Source organism: Nuphar pumila, chromosome 6 (genome assembly GCF_984573655.1).
Source record: "Nuphar pumila chromosome 6, dmNupPumi1.hap1.1, whole genome shotgun sequence".
Classification (NCBI taxonomy): Eukaryota; Viridiplantae; Streptophyta; class Magnoliopsida; order Nymphaeales; family Nymphaeaceae; genus Nuphar; species Nuphar pumila.
Window position 1 is genome coordinate 132,104,430 of NC_143254.1, and position 19,210 is coordinate 132,123,639.

A 19,210-nucleotide genomic window follows, 5' to 3' on the forward strand; every position below is an offset into this window, starting at 1 on the left:
ATGGCGCGGGAGAAGATCCAGATAAAGAAGATCGACAACATCACAGCGAGGCAAGTGACCTTCTCAAAGAAGAGGAGAGGGTTGTTCAAGAAAGCCCAAGAACTCTCCATTCTTTGCGATGCTGAAGTTGGTGTCATCATCTTTTTTGCTATCGGCAAACTCTTCTCTAGGTACCTTCCCCTCCCCTCTCCTGCCAAGATTCCAAAAGCTACAGGGGGCAAGCCGATGCCTGCCAAAAACAGAAAGGGAGAGAGAGGTGGAAGGTGCGACAGGGGGCCGCTGACCTCTTGCCGCTCCCCCGACGTATGCAAAGAGAGGAGAGGCGCAGCAGGGGGCTGTCGGCTTCCCGACGAACATAAAAGAAAGGGGAGAGGAGGAGAAGAAAAAGACAGAGGTAGAGAGGGTGCGTACTTTCGAGGTCATCAGTGGTGTTGATCGAAACACGTGGAAGGAGGCGGCATCGGCTCTCCAAAGAGGCGTCAAACGCGAGATCATCGGTGCTAGGAGCGAAAGATGAGGAGGAGGGAGGTGCAGGCTGAGATTATGAGAAAGCTATCCCTCCCCTCTGCGATTTTTAAAAAGGTTTGGAGGAGGCACGAAAAGAGAAAGGGGGGGGGGGGGAGGAGAATGAAGGTTTAAAAGAAACACTCCCCCCCTGTGTTTTTTATTTTCGTGGGTTGTACATGAAGCACACGCCTTAGAAGCGAAGCGCGCCTGGATGCGAGGCGTGCGCTTCAAGCCTGCAAAGGCCTCATACAACACCTCAGTACCTTGAGCTTGCGCTTTGCCTCTGAGGCGTAAGCTTTAGGTACTGAGGCGTAAGCCTCTCACAACACTGAACATAACACATGCTCTGTAATAACTATACTCTGTTCAACGTTTGTTTTGATTGGACAAGAAATTGTGTACATTATATTCAGTGTTTGATTTATGTCATTCATTTAAAATGGACCTACTCATACATGCGAGCTCCAAATTGAAAGACTAATATGCATGAAAAGTGAATCCCACACCCTAGCCCTTCCAAATCAGGCCAGAGCGAGACTTGTCAAGGTCATCGGATTCTCACCGAAAGAATGCCGGAGGGTCGTGTCAAGAGGAGGCACGTAGAGAGGGTAGGGGGAGACAAAATGAAGGATGTCAGGGGTATTACCCCCAGCCCAATAATTTCCTTTTTTTTTAGTATAACCCTGTCCCTGTTCTCAGTGTAACAGGGAGGGATGGAACGGTGAAACACTGTTCCACGGATGTGCCGTTCTGTGCTATCAAACATGCCCTAATTATATCTTAATAGGATGGTCTACATCATAGACCCAACCAGCTCCATGCACGCAGTGCTCATGCAACCATAATTTCTGGTGTGATGAGATGTTTTTATAATACCATCTGTTTTCATGCCCACAAGCAAGCAACCTAAACAATTTGTAATAAGATAATGCTTTGATTGGCTGCAACGGAGGTAGAATGTATCGAGTCAATTATTCATCTGCTCAAAGGAGACAGTTGAATCTATTTCTTGCAAGATGTTTCAATGAGGCCTCAGAATCGAGAAATGGTTTGGTAGTACATGTTCACTTGGTTCACAAAAAGATATCCAATCCCCAAAGCGAAAAGAAAGAAAATGCAGTGCACAAACGAAGGGTATGTTGCAGTCGATTAATGTGAAATCTACACTTTTCTGAATTAAGCTTGCCTGCATTTATTCTTTGCATAGAGCAGTGAGTACAACTAAGCTGTAAAGCTTACAAATAAACCTACAACTCCATTAACTTGTCATATTCTCTATGACAAAATGACCTTACTATGATGAAAAGTCCAGCTCCGCTGTAAACTTAAACACTGGAGAGTTCCGCTAGCAGTTGACACTAAAAATTTAAGATTTGCTATGTCCAATAAAAAACAAAACTAGTATCCACCTAAAAGAAGAGTTTTGCTGGTTTTTTTACAGCGAAATCTGTTGTTATATTTCAATAAAAGGGTGTTATCTCTGTCTTCCGTACTTGCTTTGTTTTGTTCCCTGAGTGAATCTCAGTTACACTTTTAAGTAAAAAGTTGAGCAAAAAAAGTATGTGAGCCATTTTTCTTATGTTTTAATCGGAAGGATAAATTTGTTAAAAATGCCTTTCTAAAATGTAAAAATGCCCTCCATGATTGACATGCAAATGACCAAGTCCTGTAGTTAGGATAGTCTCAACTACTACCTCAGTACCCTCCAATCCCAGTTTGGTACGTCAACATGAAAGACACCTACTGCAGTACCTTTACTCATTTGACAAGGTCCAAAGACGCCTAACATCATGAAATTAAGAGGATAGTCTTGCTCATCATGCATGTTTTGGTGAGCATTTTTGCTCTTGTAGACTACTGCTACATGACATCAGAAGATCAGAACTGTCCTCAAGGAAGCCATGCAAGTTGCATGTATTGGACGTTTTGTTACGATTTCCCTTGAATTCTTTCCTTATATATATAGATTCTAAATGCACACACACACACACATATTGGTCTATTCTTACACTTGAACATCAAGGAAACTACAACAGCCATGTCTGCTTCATACAGATATCCATTCTACCTATCTGCAGCAATTTCCTTAGGCTTCGCCATGCCTTGTTTTGCTTATACGTCCTTCATCTTTGGAGACTCATTGGTGGATGTAGGAAACAACAACTACATATTCACACTAGCCAAGGCAAACATGCCTCCATATGGCATAGATCTCACTGCATTCGGTGGGCACCCTACTGGAAGGTTCACCAATGGCATGACCATTGCCGACATAATTGGTACGTTGACAAACCTTATGAAGATCTGAATCAAACCCACTCAACTTAACAAATATATATTGGTTCTCCTAAAGCTGATATTCAATTTTTCAAATTGAACTTGGATGGTGTATCAGGGCAGGAATTAGGAGCAGAGTCATTTATTCCTCCGTATTTGTCGCCAACAGCACATGGCCGGGCAATCACTAAGGGTGTTAATTACGCATCTGGAGCATCTGGGATACTAGAGGAGACAGGGTCCCTGTTTGTACGTTTTAATCTAATAAAAAACTTATCTTATACTTTAATTTTTATTAGTTTTTTTGTTTTTGCAAAATAGTCTTCCCTTGTTAGCAATTTGCAAAAACTTTCCTGTGTTTTTTGCAAAATAGTGCCTGCCGTATGCCAGACTTGCAAAAGCGTCTTTACTTTATGTAATTTTGCAAATCAGTTCTTCCCTTTTGCTTAACCCTTGCAAAGTTGTCCTTGGGGTTAAGAGTCGCCCCTACCTTCTAATGACATGCTCACAAAATGACTATTTTTCCCTCATTAAAAATGACCGTCTTGCAAAACATCAATAAGTTGCATCATTTTAGTTCACAGGGGTAGAATAAGTCATTTTACATAGCCCTCAAACCATGATTACAGTCTAACTATAGTTAATTTAACATCCTTTTCACACAAGGACCTCTTTTCACTAAGGCAAGGACGGTTTTTGCAAAAAAGGATAAGGCTGAGACATTTATGAAAATTGTTAATTAGACAGGGACTATTTTGCAAAAGACCCTATAGGACAGGGACATTTTGCAAATTGCTAAAAGAGCAGGGATAATTTGCAAAAAACACTTTTATTATGATCCCCAGTTAGACACTAACCATATTTTAAGCATTTTAGCAGATGGGTAGAATCACCATGGGAAGACAAATTGACAACTTTGAGAAAACCAGCAAAGAGTTGATGAAAATGATGGGGGAGGAGGATTGCATACAGCTTCTTGAGAGAGCAGTATTCTCTATAACAGCTGGTTCCAATGATATTCTAGACTATATGCTACTTTCTATACCTTTCATCACAGGCAACAAGGTCTCCCCTGAGGTCCTTCAAGATACCATGGTCACCAACATGGCTTTGCAACTTAAGGTTACTGAGATATGTAAAATCTAGCAGTATTGATTAGCATTATTAACAAAATTAGTGGGTTTTTTTAATGGAAATTTTTTATTTAAGGGCTAACCTTTCAACCTTAATTCCAAAAATAGGCCTCACTTTTCTGAATTTCCTGATATGCGTATATAGGTTTCTTTAAAACTACCAAATAGAGACCTCATGTTAACTTCCAACATCTTGGGAAATGTGATTCTTTTGGGTTTTCTGTGTTTCCCTTCCGAGTTGAAAATACTTGTTTACCCTCACAGAAAAGGGAAGAGTAGGTATTCTAGACATTTGAGAGTATTGTTGTCATTTGACTCAATTTAACCTGAATTGAAGGTCAATGGTAAGAGTAAGTCTCTCTTTGGCAGTTTACAGAATAACAGATGCCCATATCAGAAAATTCAGAAATGCGAGCCCCTTTTTCAAGATTAAGATAAAAGGTTGGCCCTGAATAGAATTTTCCCTTTCTTGTATCTAACTGAAATGGATTTTTTTTTCTCTCTTTTCTGCCATGTTACTTAGAGACTACACAAAATGGGCGCAAGAAAATTTGTGGTAGCTGGAGTTGGTCCTTTAGGTTGCATCCCAATTAGACGTGCACTCAACCTAGGGGGTTGCTTGCCTCTTGCCAATGATTTAGCCCAAGGGTATAATCAAAAGCTTGTGGAGATGTTAGATGAACTGAATAAAGAAATGGGGCCCTCGTCTTTATTTATATACGCTAATGCATACAATGCCCTCAGTGACATATTTGAGAACTATAAAGATTATGGTAAGGTTTTAAGCCTTTCTTTTTGTATCTATTTAGTCATCATAATCACAAAACCATATAGAATGCTTATTCAATGGTTTGTTGTGATAATAATAATAATAATAATAATTGTAGGTTTTGATAATGTTGGAGAGCCTTGCTGTGGTGGGATTCTATGCTACGTAGGAGGGGGAAACGTGAATGATAATACCACTGGATTGTGTAATGATAGATCCAAGTATGTGTTTTGGGACATGTACCATCCAACTGAAGCAGCCAACATCATAATGTCAAGAAGATTTTTGGATGGGGACACACGCTTTGTTGTTCCCATCAACATGCATCAACTTGCAAGCATGTGAAGCCCCTCACCAGCCAGTGTTCATCAATGGCCTTGATTATGTTAGATGCAGGTCTAAGGGTTTGTTGGTTAAGCCATAATGGAGGGAATCCCAAGTTCTTGTTTTTTCTTGCTGATTCCCGTACGGTTGTTGTTGAATCATTAGTGCCAATGTTATAAGATTTCCTGTTCAATTATTGCATCAATTATTTCATCCTCATCAGATACAAGGGAGAGGGCCGGTCGGGGAAATGTTGGTTACACTCTAGAGTACCATACTCGCTAACATAACCTCATGGGTGCAAGCTTTATATGAACCTTTTTCAGACCACTGATGTGTTCAGCATAACTGGTAGGGGTCTGCCTAACCCCAACTTTCTCTGTCTAAACAAAAAAGGACGTGCACCCATGGGTTTCAAAAATCTACAAGAAATTCAAGAAAATGTGAAAATGCTGATAGTTTATACTAAAGAGGACAGTACAGTCAAGTGTAGACAATATTTTTTCGAGGATGGGGGCCAACCCCTACCATGATCGTATGCCTGTCGCTTAGCTGTGGTACCCACCATTTTTTTTTTGGTGCAGGGAATGTAATTGCATTGATAGAACAGAGCAGTAACAGGAGGTAGAAACAGGGGACGGGCATGCAGGACCCATCATGATATGGATGCCGTTCATGGAATGCTTGAACACACGCATGCAGGCCTTGGTTGTCTCAACCAGGGGGCACATATGGTAAAGGTCATAGCTCTTGTCACAAAAAAAAATTGTTACCAACTGGGGCCTCCGTTTGTCTGGCAGGAGCAGTTCACGTCACCCTGTGTGGGGACGTTGGAACCCCAAATGGTATGGTTGTATAACTGGTAGGGGTCCTTACCCACCAGGGAGTACACTCAAATTCAACTTTCTGGTAAGGGATGCGCGTCTGTGGTCATTCCTTCAACTTGGTAACGTTCACAAATGACCCCTACTAGATGAGTCGAGCCTTCATAATCATCCACTTTTTTTTTATATAGTTCTGTGATTTTTTTTTTTTGAAAGAAATAGTTCTGTGATTTTCAAGATCATTATTTTTTCCGAATTGGTATATCACCATGAATTGAACGACAAGAAGGCATGAAATAATAGATTGAAACTAGAACCTCTAATTTTAATGTGCTTTCAACAGCAAGTTAAAATTAGCAAGACGGCGACCATAATTACGGCGGGCGGTTTGTCTGTCATAAATAAAAAAATAATAATAATGTAACTAAAGTATCCGGCATATTTCACTTATAATGTTAACATGTCAAAAAAAAAAAAAGGCTAGGAGAAGGTTATTCCTTTTGGTGTGTGCTTCAGGAATCGGTCCAATGGTAAATGGAAAGGCCTGCAGCTGAGAGGATTAGAATGGAGCTATGAATCATGGGGAGTACTATCTATAACCAGCACAAATGAAGAAGGGCCCTTTATTGCCTCTGTGGTTGGAAAAATTTATAATAAAAATAGAGGCCGCAAAGCCGTGCTTACACCCTCAAGCAGAGTCCATCTCTCCCCATATCATGGTGTACAGTCCCACCACGATAAGAACAGAACCAATAATGCTGTAATACAGTTACCAAATTGAAGAGTCTTAGCATATTGTTTGAGAGAGAGAGAGAGAGAGAGAGGCTAAATAAAGTAGGAGAAAGAGAAGTTACCTCCCAAGATGCATTTCTTCGTCGAGGAACACACAACTGAGAATTGCTACGAGGATCAATAAGAGAGGGCTAAACATTGTAACGAAGGAATACCCTCTCTTGGAGGTGCACCATTTCGTCAGACAAAATCCCAGCAATGTGGTCACTAGCCCCTGTTACATATCCAATCACTCATACTCTCCTCGAGGGAATGTATGTTTTGATTTACATGGTATACATCTTTACGCTAGGCTATTCGGTTCCACTCATCCCCTATGTCATCCTCTATCGTCGTACCACTCTGAAATCTTATTGATGCAAGTTGTTTTGATCAAATCTGACCCAACAGATGAATTCAGCATGGTTGATTTAACAGGAATCGTAGTCACTAGTATCATTCTCGACAAGGTATTTCTCGGTTTTTTTAAAGTTGTTTTCTAGAAAAAAATCTTGAAAATTTTAAAATTAGAAAAAATATAATAAATAATAAAAAGATAAGAAATAATAGGTTTTATATTATTTTTCTTGTAAAATATTAAAAAAAATTAACAAGTATAAAAGTTTATAAAATATAGAAGAATAAAAAAGATACTTAAAATATATAACAAAAGATACTTAAAATATATTACAAAAGATGTTTTGATCACGATATTTTCTGTTATGGAGATATTTTGAAAATCTTGAGAAAATATCCAACGACCTTAAAATAAGGATAATATCATGATATTTTCAAAATATCAAAAATGTCGGTGACTTATATAAAATGACCCTTGGATCATATTTTGTGACGAAAAATATGATTTTTTAAAACTTAAAATTTGTGTTTTTCAACTATTGATTTGTGAATCACCAAAACATCTTGCACACAAGGTCAGACTCTGGTGATTAAAGTGTCGATTTTCACTAAATGGACAAATGTAGATCACATGTGGGGTCTGATTTGATCAAAACAACTTGCATCAATGAAACCCTTGGAGGGGTATGACGATAGGGATGACTTTGGTGATGAGAGGGACCAAATTGTACACTATAAGGGGTGTTTGAATGTCTCAGTTCTCCATTCCTATGGATCGGATCAGATTTGAGAACCAAGGAGTGAGGATAAGAGATATGCTGTTTTTTTTTTAATGTATAACCCTAAGAAACTACACCCAGCACAAAGACCTGGTCGTGCTGGCACGGCCTGCCATACTTATGGTCGTCGTGCCAGCATCATAAAACTCCAAGGCGACCGCTGCTCCCGGGGCTTTACATTGGCTTGATCAGAGGGGTGACACGGACACCCCATGAGAATCGAACCTTGACTGCCCGTCTAGCAGCCAAGGGCCCACCCCACTATGCCAACCCCCCTTGGGATGAGATATGCGGCTTGAATGCCTCGGATCTGGGCCATGCCCCTGCCACATCATCAGACACCTGCACCGCATTATATCCGAGGCTCCCAAACGCACCCTAACATATTCAATATACATAGAAATGCACGTAATAAATAATGTGATACCGGCGAATCAAGATTAATTGATTGAAATGTTTGGTGGAATATGATAACTGGATTGGCGGGTCAGGTTTGGTTCGGACCTGGTTTTTTAGTATAGTACCGGGTCTAATCAGGTTCACTATAAGAAAAACCATACATAAAATCAACATGAACCAGACACGGTAAAACCATATTTTTTATCATTTTACATTAAAAAATTGTGGGTCTTAATCGAGACCCGGGTTGGGTCTGGGTCTGGTATAAAATTTTACAAACTATACCTGGGTCCATGTATTAATCGGACCTTTGGGTCTGGATCCAGGTCTTTAATCGGGTATTATTATTTATCACCGACCCTATAGGGTTTGGTTTGGGTCGGGTCCGGATAAACCCAACCCGTTGACACCCCTAGTCTTGACAGAGGGGTTCATGCTAGAATTAGGTAGGGGGCAAACACCGTTTTTCTATACCGCTTATGCACAATTAGTTTGATTTCTGAAGTATATAGGGAGTCAGCCTATACCTGTTGTTATGTGTATGTGGCTATAGGTGGGGATGGTAAACAAGCTGAACAAATTAAACAGAGGGTGTTCAAGTGCCGCTCCTTGTAGCGAGGAGAGTCCAGTTCAATCTCATAGTGAGACCGAGTTAAGCGAGCCTGGCTGGAGCTGGCTAGTTTACAAGAAAATTTATTTTTCAACATTGAAAATAATAGAATTTGGACTCTAAACCTATTGAACCAAGCTCAAACTAGCTCGTTTACAAAATAAATACATTGTTTCAAAGCTATAATTAAGCAATAAAATTTGAACTCTAAACTTATTGTTTGCAAGCCAGTACGCTTCAACTATCTGCACTCTATAATATAAAATATATTGCTAATGAGCCTACACCAGCCAAGCCAAGCTGAACACTCGCTGTTCATGTTTGGCGTGCGGAGCCTTTTTCCTGGGTACAAACAAGCTGAGCCATGAGCGGCTTGTCTCTTTTCCCAGCCCTATCTGTGCGACATTAATTTTTTTTAGCGATATTCAAGAATCATATGCTATGCTGCATTGCACAGGGTCATAAAGCGGCATGTGTGGTTCTTGGCTTGTGTATTTATGCGGTATAGATTCCATTTGCCTTCAAGTACAAGAGAATTTCTCAGAAACAGGAACTCACCGAGTAGATGATGGTGAACAACTTGAGGTCCCAAGACAAAACCCATGCTGACAGATTGCTTCTGATCTCGACTACAAACGCAACTATTGCAGATTGGACCGTGGCAGACATCAACATGAGGAAACTGCTGGAATATGGAGCTGGGTATTCCTTGTTGATCTTCCTCTGCTTTTCCATGAAAGGTGATGAAGCCTATTTTAGTCCCCTATTTTTGCTTGTCGAAAAACAGCCATTAACTTTTAATATGGGGCTAAAAGCTTGGCCATATTAAAGTTTCTTTAAAAAAACTTTAATATGGGGCAAGCTTTTAGTGAACAAGTTAGTTCAACACTTTTGTTTGATTGCATCACCAAATCACATGAGATGGAATCAAGTGTGATTATGATTTCAAATCACACATTTCACCACGTGATTTGGAATCACACGAGAGTCTTCAAATGCGATTTCAAATCACATTCAGTTTTTTATTTGCATGAGAGTCCAAATCACATTTGAATGCAACCAAACATAAGCATCAAAAGACTGTTTGATTTGATTACCTGGAACATGTAAAAAGCAGACCATGAAATGCAAGAGCCAAAAAGAAAGGCCGAGCCCAGCAACCAATTTCCCTCTTTATGTTCCACGTAGGGATTGAGAATAATTACATGTCTAGCAAATGGTTTTAGGAGGATTCCCTTGAAGATGCTCATAAAAACTGAGCCAAACACGCATGTTAATATGCCCAACAGCTTTGCTCTTCCCTTAGCACTCCCAAGCTCAACTTTCTCTGACCTGTAAATGGAAGAAGGAATTTGATGCAAACCAACATGGTAAAGTTGCACATATAGAAAAGGACTTGGAATAAAAGGTATCAGACGGGCAACCATGTCAAGTATGTACATGATTTTTCTTAAAAGCATATATATATGCTGTCTGATTGGCTACCCCAAGGTGTTGCCCACATGGTAGGAGGTCTCCCCTACCCAGGATTCGAATCCCTGTGTGATCGCTTCTTTTCTCATGGCAAGCCATGAGATTCCCTGGTGGTCCAAAAGGGGGTTATGCAGTTTCATGCTACTGGAACAATGACGGTAGGTATGTCAGACTATGACCAGTGCAGTGCAGCCAGGTCTCCAATCTCGGATCAAGTGATTTGACAAAACACAATTTTTTTGTATTTTGAAATAACAACCGTCCATCACTTCAATCACCACCATTCATTATGAAGTCAGTAGGGTCCACCAAAACTGCTGATGTACCGTGTGATTTTAAAACACAAAACATTGTGTTTTGTCAAATCACCTGATCTGTCCTCTCCAATCCCAGGTGTGGTTCCTTCATGTAATAAATGATATTTTCAAAAAACAAAAAGTGTGTTATCTAATTAAATAGATAAAACATGCCCACTTCATGTGTTTGATTTTCATAACAATTCATCATGTTGGCAAATAGAGATGTCACATTGTGAAGTTATCAGATCATTGTCAACAGGACATTTTGTGCTATACTTCTTGTTTTAGTTTTTTTAGTGAAGGAAACATTTTGCTCCACATTGGTTGTCAAAGTGAGTTCCAACAGAATATGTTCAGCAATCCTTATTTTTAAAAAGAAAAGTGTACGTGGGTGCCAATTAATTTGTTTGATATTATGTTTACCTGAAGATGATGCCCATGACATGCATTATTGCAGGGTTCATATTAATAAAGGAGCAAGCATAGGCTGGAGAAGTATGCGTTGTTCCAGCAATGTACAGATTTTGAGCTGCCATCACCCTATAATCAATAACCAACATGAATTTCATAATGCAAAATAACATGAACTTTGCCCTCTCAAGTAGCACCAAGATGCCTACCCAAATAAACTGGCGAGAAAGATATGGCAGATGGTCAGAAATGTGAGCTTGGTGCACTTCTTCCTTGAACACAATTTCCGCATCAGTAAGTAAGAAATTGCAAAAAAAAAAAGGTTAGGAACCCCTTAAAGCATGACTTCAGACAAGGCATGTAGATGGACGGCTAGGATTTGTCAACATTCTGGCCAAGAATGCGGACTAATCTTAACTGTTGGTATGACGGCTAAATGGGCCCCATCATATGTTGTATGATGGGCTCCATGTAGTGCTGTGAAACAAGCCGAGCCGCTCATGGCTTGGCTCATGTTCGGCTCGTAAGGGCTCGTTCAAACCCAAAATAGGCTTGGCAAGCTGAACATGATGAATAGGTACTTGGCTCTGCTCGACTCCTACGAGCTCATCAAGTAATAAAAAACGTATTTTAGTGGTAATATATATATATATATATATATGTAGAGCATATGATCGAACAATTTGGTTTGCAAAAAAATAGGTTTAGTGGTAAATTCTTATTACTTCTATCACTGAAATATGTAGGTTTAGTGGTAATAATTAATAATGCATTTTTTTGCAATCCTATTTCTTCCAGCTCTAAAGCAATGTATTTTTTATGTAAAATTATCACCTTGAATTAACTCGGGCTCATTATGAGCTCGAACTCCGAACATTTTAAGATCTGCTCGTTTACCAGCCCTAGTTCCATGTTCCAAAAATTCTACATTTCATGTGATGCCATTTTTTACAAAAATTTTTAAATAAAAATTTCAGCAGAATCCAATTGAAACATTTCATGATGGTCACAGCAAATGTGCTACCAATCAAGGTTGGTAAACGAACCGAAGAAACCAAACTTTAGGTCTTCTAGCTCAGTTTGTGCTCGTCATAAGCCGAGTTGAGATCGAGAGCTCATGACGAGCCCAATCTAAAGGAGCAGCATCATTTACAATAAAACTGCATTGTTTCAAAGCAACAGTAATACAATTTGAACTCCGACCTATTGAGCCAAGCTTGAGCTGGTTTAAAAAAAAAAAAGTACAGTATTAAACTTGGAATCAACCGAATTCTACTCTAAACCTATTACTTACAAACCAAATATTTCCATCGCTATGTGATGTGATGGATAATATATCTATAATATATTCATTACTACTTAACAAGGTTGTACTAGCTGAACCGAACTAAACACATGTTGTTCATGTTCATTATACCAAACCCATTTTACGAGTTTGAAGGCACTCTTTATGAGCCGAACCAGCTCATCTCATTTCCCAGAGCTTTACCAAAGCATTGATATAATACCATGCTAAGATGCTGACATATGGGGTTTGTATGTTTGGCATAATGAGAAGCAGCTGCCTACCTTTCCATGAAGAAAGCAAGGGGAGCAATGACTAAGGTCGCAATAGCGTGTCTGTATGTGACAAAGACAAGCTGGCTCATACCTGTGGCTGTAGCCATTTTTAACAGTATCATGGTGACGGCATGGTTAAGCTGAATGAACACCATAGCTATGGTTGGTGCTGACAATCTGATCAATGAGACCGAGCATGCCAAGGTACTTTCTGAATCCCACACCATCTCGGTTTCAAGGTGCGCAGAACACCTCCCTCTCTAGATGGGTCAGCGTAAGGCATTCAGACTGAAAGATGTTGAGAGTTCAATAAGAGGTGTGCATCTCTTGCCACAAAGTGGAAGCAGCAACACTCCCTGATGAGGGGTGGTGGCTGAGGGGTTTTAACTGCTTGCTGGTGGGCCATACGGCGGAGTAAGGCAAATCACGTGCAATCACATGGCTGCACCTGATCTTTCCTCTATTTTTCACTGGACCCCATAGCTGACAGGCTGTACCCCAGAGATGGAGGGCAGTTAGGTACAGCGGCACACTCAAAGTCTGCAATGTGATTGCACCCATTCCCCCTCACTGTAGAGTGTCATCCTCTCTCGGGCACCACCAACTGAACCCAGGTTTCTCTCCCAAAAAAAAAGTTAGGTAGAATGCCTCCACATCGAGGGGTTCCCCCTACTTGGGCAGAACACTTATGTAAGTGTTCTGCCTAGGGCACTGGATCTGCTTAATTAATAACCACGTTTGGGGGTTGGCAAGTGAAGTTCCTAAGAGTATATATACTCTATAAAGCATGCATGTTACGTGCACCCCCAAAAATAAGGTCCTCCCGAAGTAGCCCTAGCTATTCCATTTTAAAGTTTGTACGAACAAATAATATCGGAGTATGGATGGATGGCGCGGTTATTAGGCCCTGGGGTTGGGATCATCAGGTGATATTGAAAATCACTACTAGTGGCACATCTTGTGCTGAGGGCATGTCCGTACCACCAAAATGCCCTTAGGGAGCCAGAAAGGACTCTCATGGTGGTGCTCTGTACCACCATAATCTGTGGTGGATATTGAAAAAATCATTATCACCTGATCTCAACCCCTCATTTTCTGCTTCTTGGTTTGGTAGTCGGCCCCGCCTCCCTTCGTTCCTAATGCCTCTTTCCAGCTGCCCTGCCTACACCACACCTTGATGGTGCAGCTATATATTGTACCCCCACTAAATCGCGCGTTAACGAAAATATTCTTCTAATATGCCTCGTGTAGTACATATTTTTTTTTTGTTGCCATGACGATAATGTAAACCTGCTTATCGATCTCACATTAAATCTCTTTTGTCAATGTTGTGGTGGATTGAACTGACTCAAGATCCATTCGTGCTTGGCATGGACCTTTCTATGTAACTTAATTGGTTCAAGGAACACACATCAGATAGACCCCAAGGGTTTGCCCACATGGTCTGTGCTCGTGGATAGGGAGATATCCCCGTACCTTGAGTTTGAGTCCTTGTGTGGGCACCCCTTTCTGGAATTAAGGCAAAGTAAGATGTCTCCCTGGGGGTCAAGGGGTGCACCACAGTTTTATGCTGCTGGAGAAGCAACCTTAGGTACGGCAGGCACAGTTCCCTTAAGGGTGGTTTCTTCGTTTCCTCATGAAAAAAAGAAGAAACGCATCAGATATTGATCATGGAAATGAATGTGATATATGGAATATTGATATCCTAAATCCATCAAAGGGTGCTAAAAGTATAAAAAACAATAATAAATAAATAAACATCACAAGGGTATTATAAATTGCAAGATAATTCACTGCAGTGTAAGGCAGGTGGTCAAGATATATATGTGTGGGTTGGATTATAGTATATCGGCAACTATGAGTACTCTATCTATCCATGAATGTTAAGAGAAAATTGGTGAGGGCTGCAAAAGGCAGCCCAAAGCCCAGACCGTTTCGGGCTGGGTACCCCAAATCTGATGTCCACATCTAACTAGAAGAAGCTGAAAGAATTTAAAAAAATGTCATGTCTTTTTGCATTCGGTCAGACCGGATCTTTTTTCACCCTTTTCCTACTTAGTTTTCAGGCATCAAGAATAATTCATGGCCCTGAGAGAGAGAGAGAGAGAGAGAGAGAGAGAGAGAGAGAGAGAGAGAGAGAGAGAGCATTTATCATTCAACATTACCAAAATACATCCAACCAAATATTGGATGAGAGAGGAACATAAGAGTAAGACAGCCACCATCTAAATGGTGACTGTGCACAGTTTAGAGTACAAGTAGATCCAAACCTCCGTCTCTACTATGTAATTTAAGAGTCAGATACACATCAAACATAACCCGCTGACGTAGCCTTCCAAAATTCAATTTGATGCCCCTGAAAAAGATATCGTTTCTTTCAGTCCATATCACCCACCATGCTGAAAACAACCATACCCGCCACAATAATCTCCCTTTTTTTTGTTTCGTAAACTCATGGGACCAAACAAGAGGTCCCGAATAACAGAACTCGAACGCGTTTGAACCGGCGGTGCACCCCAAGTTTGAAAGAATAGGTCTAAAACTACCAGGCAAAACCAAAATAGGTGAGTCGTGTCCTCTACCGCCTTCTCGCAAAGAACACACATGTTTGGAAACTGAAGCCCCCGTTTCCTGACATTAATCTGGGTTTGAACACGATCCAGAGCCACTAACCACACCAACGCCTTTGCTCTTGGAGCGGGCCCCTTACCCCATATACAATCATTGGAAAACCAATCCATCTCGGATGGCAACAAGGAATAATAAACTTGCTTAATGGAGAACCTATCTCCGCTCGCCATGGCCCAGTGAAGCCACGAGCGACCATGGCCAGGCCTAAGATCCCTGTCACTGAAGGAGCGAAGTGTTTTCCGCCACTCCAACCAGAGGGACGAATGGCACACTGAACTGGGCGTCGAAAGAAGGGAGTTGAGTAAACTACCATATTTTTCCCTAACAAACGTAGCCCAAGAAGATGGAGATGTGGAAGCGACCCAAGCCCACTTCAAGACTAAAACGATGCTCCTCTTTCTCAGAGCCAGAATCTCCAAGCCGCCTCGCTGCTTCAGGAGAACGATCTGCTGTCAAGAAACAAGCGGGTACTTTTTGTGAGACGCATTTCCAGACCAAAGAAAGTGCGAAAGCAAATGGTTAATCGTTCGTTCTACTATCGTCGGTATAATGGACATGCTCATACGAAAATCTGGTAATCTGGCCAAAACATGGCGAATGAGCGTCAATCGTCCTGCAAAAGATAAATATCGGACCTTCCAAGATTGCAATCTCCCTTGCACCCGCTCTATAATAGACGTCCAAGACAAAGTTCTCAACGGCTGCAGTGAGTGCAATGATAGACCCAAGAAATTAACATGAAGGTCGGATATCGGGCAGTTGAAGATCCTTGCAGCAGTCGATTGAAGGAGAGGGTCAGCATTGAGTAAGACCAGAGCGCACTTACTCTCGTTCAGGCGAAGGCCAGACATTGCAGCAAATATTTTAATAATGAAACACAACCTAGACATTTGATTAACATTCGCATGACCAAATATTAAAGTATCATCTGCATATTGAATTGTGTGACCAACAAAACCAGGAATGCCTAACGAATTCAAGAACCCTGTTTGTTCTGCCCTTTTCATGAGAATAGGTAAACCCTCTGCCGCGATATTAAAGAGGATGAGGGCTAGGGGACAACCCTGTCGCATGCCTCTAGCCAACTTGAAATTTTCCCCTCTCATTCCGTTGATGCACACCGACGACACTGATTTTGTGACCAGCTCCTTAACCCATGCAATAAACCGGTTGCCGAACCCCATATTTGTTAGAGATTCAAAAAAAAATCTCATGCCAGACTATCATAAGCCTTGTGAAAATCCAATTTTAACAAGAAGTACGGTGCTCCAGTCGACTGTAAAGAGTGAAGAAGCTCAGTTGCACAAATAAATGACCCTTGCACACTTCGACCTGGAATAAAAGCCCCCTGATTCGGAGAGACAAGTTGATCAATGACAACGCGCAACCGGTTAGCCAACACCTTAGATATAATGCGATACAGAGCGCCCATCACCGAAATCGGCCTGAAGTTGGATATGTCTGACACCCCTTGCCTTTTGGGAATCAAAGAAATGACTGCCACATGGTATGGTTTAGGCAGCCTGGCATTACGATAAAATTCATCGAACAACTGGAGTAGGTCAGCTTTAACAATTGACCAAAAAACTTTGAAGAAGTCTACGTGAAAACCATCAAGGCATGGGGCCTTCCATCCTGAGAGGCTGCTAATAGCATCTGAAATCTCAGTTTCGGTGAATCTAGCCTACAGAGGAACAACTTGGTTTGCCGCCAACCGCTTATAACCCATATCGCTGATGACCCCCCCAACGCCTACGTCAGTCGAATACAGCCTGGAGAAATAAGAAGTAATAGCTGGCAGACAATTATGCTGATCAAACTAGCATCCATCGATCTCGATCGAGAGGAACCAGTTCTTTTTGTACTTATTTGATACGTTCATATGAAAAAATCGTGTATTATCATCGCCATTTGCCAACCATGTAACTCTGGCCCTCAATTTCCATCTAAGCTCATCTCGCGCTCTCCATTCTGCAACGAGGGCAGAGAGGGCAACGATACGCTCCTGCAATTGAAGCACTTGACCCTCCGACACACCAACAAGATCGACCTGTGTGTGTGTGAGAGAGAGAGAGAGACTGTCCTCTACAAGGATCCAGAAAGAAACGACATGTGAAGGTCAATATAGAAAGGTCTAGTACACCTACACTCAAATGCCAAGTGAGTTTCATGATGAAGAAATACGAAGAACAGAAAAAAATCTCCCAGTTCATCTCAATGGAAAGAAGAGCTTGTAAAGGATAACGATAGAGCCAACCCATGGGGCGTGACTTATGGAGCAAGGTCTCTCTATTAGTGTGGTATTGAATTATTGTAACTTATATATTACATAGAGATATACTTTTTGTGTTGTATATGAACTTTTTGTAAAGTTGGAGACTTATTAATAAAAGCTCTCTCTCTCTCTCTCTCTGTGTGTGTGTGTGTGTGTTACAAGCTTATTTCTTTCACAGGCCATTGTGGTGTGACGATCCTTCCTTACCACTGCAAGCCTTCTGGTCGCTCACTCGCAACTAATTTGTCATGAGTATAAAATGTTTCGCAAACTTGTGACGTGCCAAACTGCCCAATCTGGCCAGCCTAACTGCCAAAGGTTGTGTATCAACACTTTTCCATGTGCAAAATTTTTCATTGACCCTGCGCACCACCTCGTGTGCAGCTGCCTAGCGGAAGCTGATCAAGCGCATTTTCAGATGCATATTCTATGTAGTCCATGCTACTTAGTGTATAACTGTTACATACCAGCTATCACTTTCGAAAAGGGCACAAACTTGCCTTAGCCTTGCGTACCATGGAGCGTATTGTGATTCCATGCACATGTCACAACAAAACATCGTCACTGAAGAAACACGACCTTGCAGTCTCCAATTTGAAGACAAGTTGATGATTAAACACTATAGCGAAGAACACCACCCAAACTCATTTGATGATGCCTAGGCATTATGTCGCCTAGCCCCGAATCACCATACTTGGTTGGAAACACCTAATATAACCCCTAGAGAAATTAGCCCTAACCCACATGCACCCCCATGTATCCAACCGCTACGCGTGGGACTTCCTTCAAGTTGAGAGGTCCTTAACCAAATCTCCAAAGGCAACATCCTCTGATCCGCTGGCACTACTTAACCAAACAACGCTTCACATCTGTGTTGCCATATAACGATACACTAATGATGACACCATTGCCTATTGTGTGTCATTCTATCGCCGCAGGTCAGCGATCAAGCTAACACATACCACGTGTTCCTACACTTGATGCATTTTCTACTCAGTAGAGCTCTGCACTGCACATGCCCCATTCGAAAGCTCAGTTCGGGACATTCTCCCCCACCCAAACCATTGTCATCCTCGACAATGCCGGTGCAGGCAAGAACATAGTCTCAACTGATATACTAGTTTTCCTTTGTACTTATCTTTTGTCTACTTCTTTTCTTCATCCTACTCAACTTATTTTGGTATCCATTCACCATCACTGCAACCTTTAACACGCCAAGTCACATTCTTTAACATGTCTTTGATCACTTAGATAGCGATCTTCCACTCTATCAACTTCGAACATTCTTTGCTCGTGGAACTCTAATGTAGTCCCATCCACAAGCTGGTTATCCTCGCTCGCATGACAAACTTGCCAGTTTTATGCTCGTGATTGGGGTGCCTTCCAACCCCAGCAAGGGCAATTTCAAGGTCTTTGTGGTTCTCGTAGAGAAAGACGACCACCAATGCATACCGCAGAAATATCAACTCCCTTAGGTACCAACTTGTGGTTTTTCAATGGTCCAAACTAGTCCTCAAGTGAGGGGATATGCCTTCTTGCGTATCACCCCAAAGCAATCCTTTAAAGTGTCTTCCTGGGCACTCGTCCTCACAAGGGCACCTTGGCCCAACACTGCAACTCTCATCCAGAGTCAGCATGATATAACTCTCTCTTTGAGTCAGTAAAACATTTCCATAGGAACCAAATCGATGGGCCACAAACAATAACTTTTTCCGAATACACAATCCACAGAGGAACTACCAATTCTCGATGGACCAAAACAATGAGCATTTTGCTCAAGATGGGCACTCTGCTAACCCATAATCTTGAGA

The 19,210-nt window shown here is 41.4% G+C and overlaps 2 protein-coding genes across 2 annotated transcripts; one reads left to right on the forward strand and one right to left on the reverse strand.

Moving 5' to 3' along the window:
* On the forward strand, window positions 1-5,031 carry LOC149836284 (GDSL esterase/lipase At5g41890-like). The gene is made up of 6 exons (XM_090009743.1): window positions 1-263; window positions 2,563-2,786; window positions 2,903-3,033; window positions 3,664-3,906; window positions 4,441-4,690; window positions 4,805-5,031. Exons 1-6 carry the CDS (start codon window positions 1-3, stop codon window positions 5,029-5,031), a joined length of 1,338 nt encoding a protein of 445 aa, XP_089865869.1.
* A 4,762-nt stretch (window positions 5,032-9,793) lies between these two features.
* On the reverse strand, window positions 9,794-12,720 carry LOC149836285 (WAT1-related protein At5g07050-like). The gene is made up of 4 exons (XM_090009744.1): window positions 12,503-12,720; window positions 10,946-11,062; window positions 9,956-10,082; window positions 9,794-9,847 (listed from the first exon to the last, which is right to left on the reverse strand). The coding sequence occupies exons 1-4, from the start codon at window positions 12,718-12,720 to the stop codon at window positions 9,794-9,796; spliced, it is 516 nt and encodes a 171-aa protein (XP_089865870.1).
* Between the last annotated feature and the right edge of the window lie 6,490 nt (window positions 12,721-19,210).